Below are 12090 nucleotides of genomic sequence, written 5' to 3'. Positions count from 1 at the left end.
TGCGAGTGTATACCTGTCCTTTTTTCCCCCTAAGGTAAGTCTTTCCGCTCCCGGGATTGGAATGACTCCTTACCCTCTCCCTTAAAACCCATATCCTTTTGTCTTTCCTTCTCCTTCCCTCTTTCCTGACGAGGCAACCGTTGGTTGCGAAAGCTAGAGTTTTGTGTGTATGTTTGTGTTTATTTGTGTGTCTATCGACCTGCCAGCGCTTTTGTTGGGTAAGTCTCATCATCTTTCTTTTTAAATATATTTTTCCCACGTGGAATGTTTCCCTCTATTATATATATATATATATATATATATATATATATATATATATATATATATATATATATATATATATATATAGTTACATTAAACAATTTAGGAACTCACAACTTTTCAATCAAGAAATGCACTATGATGAAATGGCTAAAACAGTCTCAATGGTTCAATATACAACTTGGACAGTTTTTGAGTGCCATTTTTTCAAGTGTTTCATAATACATCTACATCTATATCCTACAAACCACCGTGAGGTGCATTGCAGAGGGTACATCCCACTGTACCAGTTATTAGGGTTTGTTCCCATTCCATTCATATATGAAGCATGGAAATAATGACTGTTTGAATGCCTGTGTGCATGCAGTAATTATTCAAATCTTCTCCTCACGACTACTATGTGAAGGATATGTAGAGGACTGTAGTATATTCCTAGAATCATCATTTAAACCCATTTCTTGGAATTCTGTTAATAGAGTTTCTTGAGATAGTTTACATCTATCTTCAAGAGTCTTTCAGTTCAGTTCCTTGAGTATCTCTTTAACACTCTCCCACAGATTAAACAAATCTGTGATCATTTCCGCTGCCCTTCTCTGTGCATGTCCCACACACGTGAACAAACACTCTAGGATGGATCACACAAGTGATTTGTAAACAATCTCCTTTGTAGACTGACTACATTTCTCCAGTACTCTACCAATAAACTGAAGTCTACCACCTGCTTTACCGATGACAGCCTATGTGATTATTCCATTTCATATCCCTACAAAGTGTTACACCCAGGCATTTGTATGAGCTGGCCAATATCAACAGTGACTCATTGATATGATAATCATAGGATATTACTTTTTTCATTTTGTGAAGAGCAGAGTTTTACATTTCTGATCATTTAGAGCAAGTTGCCAATCTTTGCACCACTCTGAAAGATCTGACTGAATATTTATGCAGCTTCTTTCAGGTAGTACTTCATTATAGATAAACGCATCATCTGCAAAAAGCCTGGTGTTACTATTAGTATTGTCTGCAAGGTCATTAATATACAACATGAACAGCAAGTGTCCTGATACACTTCCCTGGAGAACACCTGAAGTTATTTCTACACCTGATGATGACTCTCCATCCTAGATAACATTCTGCATCCACCCTGCCAAAAGTCCTCAATCCAATCACAAATTTCACTTGATACCCCATATGATCATACTTTGGACAATAAGTGTAGGCATGATACTGAGTATAATGCTTTTTGCAAATCAAGAAATACTGCATTTATCTGATTGCCTTGATCCAAAGCTTTCAGTACGTCACGTGAGAAAAGTGAGAGTTGAGTTTCACACAATTGCTGTTTTCAGTGTCTGGCTGGCACTGAGGTCATTCTGTTCCAGATAACTCATTATGCTTGAGTTCAAAATATGTTTTAAGATTCTACAACGAACTGGTGTCAAGGATATTGGACAGCAGTTTTGTGGATCACTTCTACTACTCCTCTTGTAGATGAGTGCGACCTGTGCTTTTTTCCAAGAATTGGGCGAGGTATGTTGTTCCAGGGATCTACACTAGATTATACTTAGAAGAGGGACTATGTCAATCACAAATTCAGTATACAATCTGAGAGGTATTCCACTGGGCCCTGGTTCAGTTTGAACAGTAACACACTTTAATACAATCCCCTATCTACTTCTTTGTACTCCATTTTAAGTTATCTATGTAAACAAGCTGAGAAAATTGAAGGTTCTAGCTTGAATCATCATGGAGCTATATTTTTCTAAAACCTAAAAAACAAAATTTGTGAAAAAAAGGTTTAAAATTTATTTTTGTTAAATTTTACAACTTTTCTTTGAAAAACATCAACTTTATGAATGTTAAAAACCTTCCTGCACTATAATCAGTTCCTCCTCACCTTATCTTCCTCTCTTCCATGATTCTGTCAATAGCCTGTAAATTTTTGGTGTTTTTATCAATGTGCATCAGTCCAATCAATCTGTTTCTTGTCCAGGACTCTCAAGCTTTTGTAACGATTCTACTCTAAAAGTTCTAATACCTTCACTTTTCCTTCATTCCCATCATTACAATACAGAACAGCATCGTATGTTACCATCTAAATCATTTTAGCACCACAAAGCACCATCCAGCACAAGGTCAATGATATAAAGTCAGTTCGCAGTAATAATATTTCTGTTACTGATAAATCAGATATATATACAGTATTTAACAATCATTTTCTGAGCATTGCTGGTGAATTAAATAAAAATTTAGTTTCCAGAGGAAATCATATAAATTTCTTAGCAATTGCCTTTCCGAGATTGATGTCTGAAATACTCCTCTGTGATACAGACAAGAGGGAGATTGAGTCAATAATTATATCACTGAAGACTAAGGATTCTCATGGTTATGATGGAGTGTCTAGCAGAATATTAAAGTACTGTGCTGCACATGTTAGCCCTGTATTTAGCCATATTTGTAATTTTTCCTTTAGGAATGATCAGTTTCCTGGGCGATTGAAGTACTCAGTATTAAAGCCGCTTTATAAAAAGGGAGAAAGGGATAATGTAGATAATTTTAGACCTGTTTCTATGCCATCAGTGTTTGCAAAAGTTATCGAAAAGGCTGTGTATATAAGGTTAATTGATCATTTTATATCATACGATTTGCTATCAAATGTACAGTTCGGCTTTAGAAGTCGTTTAACAACTGAAAATGCTATATTCTCTTTTCTCTGTGAGGTACTGGATGGGCTAAACAAAAAGTTTCGAACGCTTGGTGTATTCTTTGATTTAACTAAGGCATCTGACTGTGTTGATCTCACAATATTGCTCCAGAAGTTGGACCATTCCGTAATAAGGGGAGTAGCTCACAATTAGTTCACCTCTTACTTTAGCAACAGGCAGCAAAAGGTCATTATTCACAATGTTGATAACGGCTGTGATGTGGGATCTGAGTGGGGTACTGTCAAGTGGGGGTTGCCCCAGGGATCAGTGTTGGGGCCACTCCTGTTCCTTATTTATATAAATGATATGCCCTCTATTATTATGCGTAACTAAAATATTTCTGTTTGCTGCTGACACTGGCTTGGTAGTAAAGGATGTGTGCAACATTGACTGTTTCAAATAGTGCAGTACATGACCTCATTCATGGCTTGTAGAAAATAAACTAACGTTAAATCACAGTAAGACTCAGTTTTTACAGTTTCTAACACACAATTCAACATAACCTGACGTTTTAATCTCACAGAACGGGCATATGATTAGTGAAACTGAACAGTTCAAATTTCTAGGTGTTCAGCTAGGTGTTCAGATAGATAGTAAGTGGAAAGCTCACGTTCAGGATCTCGTTCAAAGACTTAATACTGCCATTTTTACTATTCGAACGGTATCAAAAGTGAGTGATACTTCGACACTTAAATTAGTCTACTTTGCTTATTTTCATTAACTTATGTCGTATGGTATTATGTTTTGGGGTAACTCTTCCCATTCTAGAAGGATATTTCTGGCTCAGAAACGGGCGGTTTGAACAATAAGTGGTGTGAGTTCACGAACCTCTTGTCGACATCTGTTCACGAGTCTGGGTATTTTGACATTGGCCTCTCAATATGTATATTCCTTATTGTCGTTTCTTGTTACCAATATTAGTTTATTCCCAAGAATAAGCAGCTTTCACTCGGTTAATACTCGGCAGGAATCAAACCTTTATTTGGATCGGACTTCCTTAACTCTAGAGCAAAAAGGTGTGCAGTATACTGCTGCATCCATTTTCAATAGGCTGCCACTCGAATTAAAAAATCTTAGCAGTAATCCACACACTTTCAAACTGAAACTGAAGAGTTTCCTCATGGGTCACTCCTTCTATTCTGTCGAGGAGTTCCTTGAAAAATTAAGCTGATTCTTTTGTAATGCAGATAGTGTTTACTTAAACTTATGGACAGACCTTTTTTCAGGTTCATGAACATTTATTTTTATGTGTTATTACTCTTATGTTGTAAGTTCATGTACTGACATGTTCCATGACCTTGGAGATTTGCTCCTCAATTTGGTCCTACGGAACTTGACATGTAAATAAATAATGTAGCTTTGGGACAATATAGCCACATTTGACTGTTCAGTCTTTCATCACACTTCTGTGTGCCTCCATGTAAATATTTTTTTTTTAAATCATACATATCTGTACACAGGTTTTATTTTATTTAAAATTACAGAAGGTAACCTATTTTTATGGTCATATGTTTCACCAGCCTCTCTACATTTCAGTAACTGCACCAGGTGTGACTGCTTTTGGGACAAAATATATGCTGTGGATGCTCACTGATAGCTATCTTATGGGAGAAATGTGGCCCAAACTGCTCTTTTCATAGAATGTACACTTGTGTTTTCTAGGACTGCTTTTCCAAAATAAACTTGCAGAGTGTCTGTTTCGCTCCCAATACCTTTAAGCCTTTTAGTCTCTGCCCCTTTTTTCCTTGTTATCAGTTCCCTTAAATCTACTGCTTAAACTTTTGTGTGTTCCACATTATACTCCAGTTTCGTTATCTTACAGTCTACCATATGTGATTGTGTCACACGCTGCTCTGAAAGCTTTACTATTGCCAGCCCCAAAATAATAGGAATACTTTACACTGTGTTTCATGAGAGATATCTCACACATTTTTACTGTAGCTTGAACTTCCATGCCTCCACCTGCTCCACTATAATTCTTGTTGCATCATTCTTTGTGACTTTGCTGCCATGCTTCTTCTAATGTTTTACCTTCTAAGGTGGCAATATTTTAACATACATAACACATCCAGCACTGTCTTATTCTCAACGCTGATTACAGATGCAATATCATTAAGAGTAGTGTATCCTCTCTTCATGTAAGAATCATCTATTGACAGCGTAAGATTTGTGCTTCATTCATTACACTGAACAGCTTCCAGGGCAGGCTTTCATATGCTTTAAGTACTTTGAGTACATGCAACTTCAAGGCCTGTACACAGTTTTGTAATTACGTCATCAAATTGCAGTACAGGTGGAGGCATGTTCAGCATACCTGCCAGCACAGAACCAGCTGCTCACCACTTAACTATCTCAGAACATAACCAAATCTTAGATTTATCCAATAGATCCCAGTGCATGCTTTTTATGTATAAAATGAATCTCCTGCATCACAATTATTGCAATGTAAATGCAAATTACTTACATTTTCACATGTCTTACTTACATTTTCTATAATTTACACTTTGCCACCCACATCACGCTCACTACATTGTAAAACTGAGTTACTTTTGCACCAGAAAAAACCAATATCAATCAGTATAAACCCATCAGTACCTTGTTCACATGAATTATGAGACTGCAACAGAAAATTAGAATACATTATTCCTAGACACACACTCATCAAGAGCAACTCCAGATCTATCTTGGGTTGTATTTCCTTTAGTAAACAATTCCTAGCAAACTTTCATTTCTTCCATTGTTAGTAGGGCATAATTATAGATAATATATGCACAATTCACTCAAAACTGTCATAGTCACTCTTTCTAAACTGCAACAATTACTTAACTTGAAGTGCTATTTTGAAAAAAGACAAACTGACATCTAAGACTTTTTTTACATTGTTTACTCATAGATTAAGTTCCATGTGGGGTCACACTCATTTTAAAACACTTTCTGCAAAAGTGATAACATTCTGATGTCATGCGCAGTATCAACAACAGCAGTACTGCAACTGACTTTGTGACAAGAAAGAATATGAATGTCACTGCTCCCTGTCTAACTTGCAGCAATTTAAGCTGTCCTCTTAGGTTCCTGTATAACTACACCACATATTCAGTTATAAGGAGCCAAATGTTTCTGAGAAGAAAGAATATGAAGTTAATTTCTGCTCTTTCAGTCACAGGAATTAAAACTGTACTCTCAGTTTTGTGCCTACCCAAAGACTCTAAAATTGCCAAATATTTATTTCATCCTTTGTTCTCTAATCAGACAGAAACGCAAATAACATCAAACGTTGCAGAATACCCTTGTACCACATTCATAAGAAAACCCCAGAAATTGTTAACAACACTAAGATGAAAATAAATACATGTATGCAGCAGAACGTGAACTTACATCCTTCAACCCCATAAACCATGACACTAACCATTACGCCAGCACTATGTCCTGTGGTTTTAATTTCCTGTCTTGGTTATCACAGTATCTCTTGAAGGCTTTATCATTGATGCATTATTAACTGACATTTTATAATGGTGACATTTTTGTCATAAATTTTCAATGAGTGGTCATCTTGAAACGGCATACTGCAATTTATAATACAAGCATGTTTCATGCTTAACTTTTAAATTATTGACGAAAACAACTCACTTCAGAGAGAGCACTCTTATATGAAAAATCATTATGTGACGTTTAATTACAACAATAATTATAATAAATCGTACTAAGAATGGTGAGTTTTTATAAATCTACAAAACGCGTGCATAAAATCTTGTGAGAGGCCATATCGAACACCAACAAAAGCCAATAGGAGTTCCTGCAGTTGTCGATATTGCACATGACATCACATTTGCAGAATTATTGTGAAATTGGGTGTTACCCTGCCACCTGTGTGTCTCCTAAAACTGCAACAAATATACTGCAATACTGGAGCGTACAGACATCAAAGATAAAACAATACTGAAGTACACAAGCCTTGATCTGAAAGCAAGTTGAATGCTAAGCAAATCGAGGGATCATTTAACTGTGTGGGTGCCAATGTGTTATTTTATTGTAACAAAAATAATGGTCATAGAGTCATAAAAACTTAGTAATCAACTCACTTTACAAAAAATCATGAAGCAAACTATGTTTTCACAGTTCAGTGACACTTCCTGGCAGATTCAAACTGTGTACTAGATCAAGACTCAAACTCAGGACCTTTGCCTTTCGTAGGCAAGTGCTCTACCAACTGAGCTACCCAAGCATGACTCACCACCCGTCTTCCCAGCTTCAATTCTGCCAGTAGCTTGTCTCATATCTTCCAAACTTCACAGAAACTCTCCTGCAGACCTTGCAGAACTAGCACTCCTGAAAGAAAGGATATTGCAGAGACATAGCTAAGTCACAGTCTGGGGGATTTTCCAGAATGACATTTTCAATTCACTCCAGAGTGAAAACGTAATTGTGGAACCATACACAAGGCTGTGGCTAAGACATGTCTCCACAATATATTTTCTTCCAGGAGTTCTAGTTCTGCAAGGCCTGCATCTTCGTAGCTTGGAGGATAGGAGACAAGCTACTGGCAGAATTGAAGCTGTGAGGACAGGTCATGGGTTGTGCTTGGCAAGCTCAGTCGGTAGAGCACTTGCACATGGAAAGCAACGGTCCTGAGTTCGAGCCTCAGTCTGGCACACAGTTTTAATCTGCAAGGAAGTTTTATTTCTTTCAAGTCAGAGTATTAATAGCAACAATTTCATATTCATGTAATGGGTACTAGTCTTTTTCATGCAAATACATACAATACTCATAATGTAATTTTCTTTCATATTAATTACAAACAAAGTTTAACAATGGACCAGATGCAAATTATATAACTCTGTGTATATGCCCTACCTTGTCATGGTTTCGAACTTTCTCCATTTTCTTCATAACTGTATCCCAGAAGGGTAGATTGGTGTAAAATGGAGGCCATTTTTTCTTGTGTAAAACAACTCTGCCACCAAGAGCGTACTGTAATAATTCATTACAAAAATTTATAAAAATAAACTGTTGAAAATTTATAGTGAAAAGAATTTAGGTGTCTTCAACAAAAACAGATTACATTATTATAATAGAGGGAAACATTCCACGTGGGAAAAATATATCTAAAAAGAAAGAAAGATGATGAGACTTACCAAACAAAAGCGCTGGCAGGTCGATAAACACACAAACAAACACAAACATACACACAAAATTCTAGCTTTCGCAACCAACGGTTGCCTCGTCAGGAAAGAGGGAAGGAGGGGGAAAGACAAAAGGATTTGGGTTTTAAGGGAGAGGGTAAGGAGTCATTCCAATCCCGGGAGCGGAAAGACTTACCTTAGGGGGAAAAAAAGGACAGGTATACACTCGCACACACACACATATCCATCCGCATATACACAGACACAAGCAGACATTTGTAAAGGCAAAGAGTTAGGGCAGAGTGTCTGCTTGTGTCTGTGTATATGCGGATGGATATGTGTGTGTGTGTGTGTGCGCGCGAGTGTATACCTGTCCTTTTTTCCCCCTAAGGTAAGTCTTTCCACTCCCGGGATTGGAATGACTCCTTACCCTCTCCCTTAAAACCCAAATTCTTTTGTCTTTCCCCCTCCTTCCCTCTTTCCTGACGAGGCAACCGTTGGTTGCGAAAGCTAGAATTTTGTGTGTATGTTTGTGTGTCTATCGACCTGCCAGCGCTTTTGTTTGGTAAGTCTCATCATCTTTCTTTTTAGATTACATTATTACAATGAAAAACAATAAAAATATAAGAAATTGAAATTTTGGACAATTTTTTAAAAATATCTTATTAGTCAATGCTTTGCCAAATGTAATGATATGAATGAAAAATTATGGTTAGGTTACAATTCAAGCAAATTACTCTATTTTTTTTAATTAGATGCAATACCGTAATTATTATGAATTACTATAGTTCCAACATGTTTTCTGTTGGCATCTGCCATAAGTGCCAACTATACAGAAGACCCATCCAGTCTGCCACCTTTGCCTGTTTTATTAATCTCTGCTTTCTTCTATCTTAGAAAATTATATTTAGTTTTTTAAAAACCTCTCTGATTTGTGTTAACTCTTATTTTCATAAATCTGATGCAACATTAGTGACAATGGACTAATTACTACTCCTTTTTTCATTGTTGATTAATAACTTTTATTGTATTTTAAGCTCTCTCTTATCTGCACAATATATTTTCAGTAGAGCACCAGTAATCCAATCTTGAATAACAAAAAAACTCTGATAATACAGAAATATCAATAATTCAGTGGGTAAATCATAAATAAATGTTTAATGAGCACAATAACGATAAAAAACAAATAAAAACACTATGGTACATACCTGTGTTCTATGTAGAGGGTGATTATAATTCAAGTTAAACTTTCAAACCACAGTAGAAATAACACCACTGGTCAGAATGATGTGAAATTGCAAGGAATATTATCAGAGAAGGGTTTGGTTTTGTTTTGCCTTAGGGCTCAAAAACAAGTGGGGTCATATGTGCCCAAGTCAAATCTAAAGAATACGAAGACAGAGAGGAGTTAAAAAACGACTATATATCAATCCCAATTGACATAATAGAAGACAGCTAAAAACAGACACATAGGAAAAGGGCTAAAAAGGACACCATACAGAAACAAAGGTATAAAACTAAAAATTAAATGGCTTTCACCATATTGCTTTGACGGATAAAAAGTAAAACACAATCGACAGCCCACACGTTATTTGCTAAAACGTGTCAATAGCTCAGACAGGAAACCTAAGCGAGAATGTAAATGGTTAAAAAATAGGCATTCCATCAGGAAGTGGCGGACAGTTAAAACCTGGGTGCAATGTGTACGAAGTGGTGGGGTAGCGCCACTTATCATATGATGATGGCTAAAAAAGGCAGTGCCCGTGGGAGGACAGAGAGGAGGTTGCCCAAGCCGCTGGGAGAGGCTTCATAAGCCAGAGCTTATTCCTGTGAAGAGAGGACCGTTGGCAATGCCAAAGGGACATCACCTCCTGACAGACAGCAACACAGAGATCATCAGAGGGAATATAGGAACTAGTGAGCTGAGGTAAGAGGACTGCAGCCTTGGGAGCAGCGCCAGCAGCCTCGTTTCCTGGCAGGCTGACATGACAGGTACCCACAGAAACATCACACTGGCTCCACCATGAGTGAGCAAGTAACAGTTTTCCTGGACCCGCTGAATTAAGGGATGGGTGGTGTACAGTGCACATAGATTTTGAAGGCCACTGAGTGAGACTGAGCAGAGGACACAATTGAAAAGGCTGTGTCGCCAATTGCACTCTGTGGCCTGATACAGGGTGAAGAGCTTGGCTGTAAATACTGAGCAGTGTGCTGTAGGCCAAAATCGAAAGACACGGGTGTCAATGATGAAGGCACACCCAACCCCACAGTCAGTCTGAAAGCCATCAGTGTATAGGAAGGTACTATGGAGAAGTTCCATGGCAGACAAATGGCATGCATACCTGCTGAGGAGAAAGTCACAGCGGTAGGTCAGTGGTATTTCAGCAGCTTCAGCATACAGTCTCTCAAGCGGGCTAGTGTAAAAGGTGCCCTTGGCCAAACGGATGCCACAGAGGTGGATCGCGTTGAGAAGGCTTAAGAGGGATGGACATGCAGACACATAAACAAAGAACCCATAGTTGAGTTTCGAACGGAAAAGGCACCGATACGAAGAGAGGAGGGTGATTCGATCGGCACCCCCAGGAAGTACCATTGAGCACACACAGGACATTGAGGAACCACATACTACGGGCTGTTAGGTAAGACATATGGTAGGACCAAGAGTGTTTCCTATCGAGCATGAGCGCCAGGAATTTTGAAGTTTCAACAAATGGAAGGGCAACAGGCCCAAGATGTAAAGATGGTGGGAGAAACCAATCGGGTCGCTACCAAGTGACAGCCTGTGAAGAGTCGCTACAACAGGGCACAGAAGCAGGAGGCTCCTGCTCAATGGGCTCCACAGAAGCTTCGGCATGCTTGTGCGGTCGGTCTGTGGAGTCCAACGCTGAAAAACTGTTGGTGGTGCGCACCGGCAAAACGAAGGCCAGCTGGGCTAAAGTATCATGTGGCGGCACTGTCGAAGAGGATCTTTGATTTGGCAAAGGAGAATACTGTTTGCCTTTAGTGGACTTCTTGGAGCCTTTCCGGTTAGGGGAAGACTCTTGGGTTGTTTGGTTGTTTGGTTGCGGGGGGGGGGGGAATCTTAATGGGAGTACTACTCCTGTCCTTTCCAGCCTACCGGTTATGTAGCTGGTGGCTTCACCCCTTGAGGCAAGAGTTTGACAACTTGTTACACAGCTGGATGGGGGAGGGGGGGGCAGATGGCCATGCTACCTTGACACTGGTTGGTTTCACAACCTCAGAGCAGAATTGGAGGTTGCATGTCTGTGTGGCCATGTCCTCCGTGGAACGAGGGGTAACAAGAACAGAACTATAGGTGCCAGATGCGGAAAAACAGTGTTTGTGACTAGCCAGTAACTTTCGAGTGACTGGTAATGCACTTTTTCCTTTACCCAGATCTCTTGGACAGCCCGCTCATCAAGATACACAAGACAATCCCGAGAGGCAGTAGCATGGCCACCATTGCAGTTAATACAGCAGGGAGAATGAGGCAGACAATCACCCTCGTGCGCATCCCTACAACAGGTTACACATTTGTCTGGGTGTCAACAAGGCATTCTACTGTGGTTGAAATGATGACACTGGTAGCAGTGCATTAGGTTCAGAATGTAAAGCCAGATCGTGGTAATTTCAGAGCCTGCTTTGATCTTTGACGGAAGCACCACTCTATTAAAGGTGAGAAAAAGAATGTGGGTGGGCACTAAGGACGAATCTACCTTTTTCATTACACGATGGACGGTGACGACACCCTGATCAGAGAGATTGGATTTCGGCCTCAGTTAGACCATAGAGCAGCCTAGTGTAAGTAACACCTTGTGAAGAATTCAGAGTTCTATGGGCCTCGACACGAACAGGGTGGCCGTGGAGAAGTGAGGCGGCAAGCAGTTGTGCTTGAGAATCAAAAGTAGTCTCCAAAGCAAAGTGCCATTCAATAAACAAGAGCAGGATTTCACTGGGCTGGCAATTGCATCAACACCTTTCTGGATAATAAATGGATTTACCGT

General features: G+C 39.0%; 1 protein-coding gene across 1 annotated transcript in view; it reads right to left on the bottom strand.

The window, feature by feature from the left end:
- Positions 1-12090, bottom strand: part of LOC126184164 (28S ribosomal protein S5, mitochondrial) — a 104122-nt gene that overhangs the window by 26087 nt on the left and 65945 nt on the right. The window contains exon 9 of the mRNA XM_049926536.1: positions 7818-7934. Within this exon, the coding sequence (XP_049782493.1) occupies positions 7818-7934 (117 nt within the window). The remainder of the gene's footprint in view (positions 1-7817; positions 7935-12090) is intronic.

This window comes from Schistocerca cancellata, chromosome 1 (genome assembly GCF_023864275.1).
Source record: "Schistocerca cancellata isolate TAMUIC-IGC-003103 chromosome 1, iqSchCanc2.1, whole genome shotgun sequence".
NCBI lineage: Eukaryota > Metazoa > Arthropoda > Insecta > Orthoptera > Acrididae > Schistocerca > Schistocerca cancellata.
This window is presented reverse-complemented; position numbering and strand designations above follow the sequence as displayed.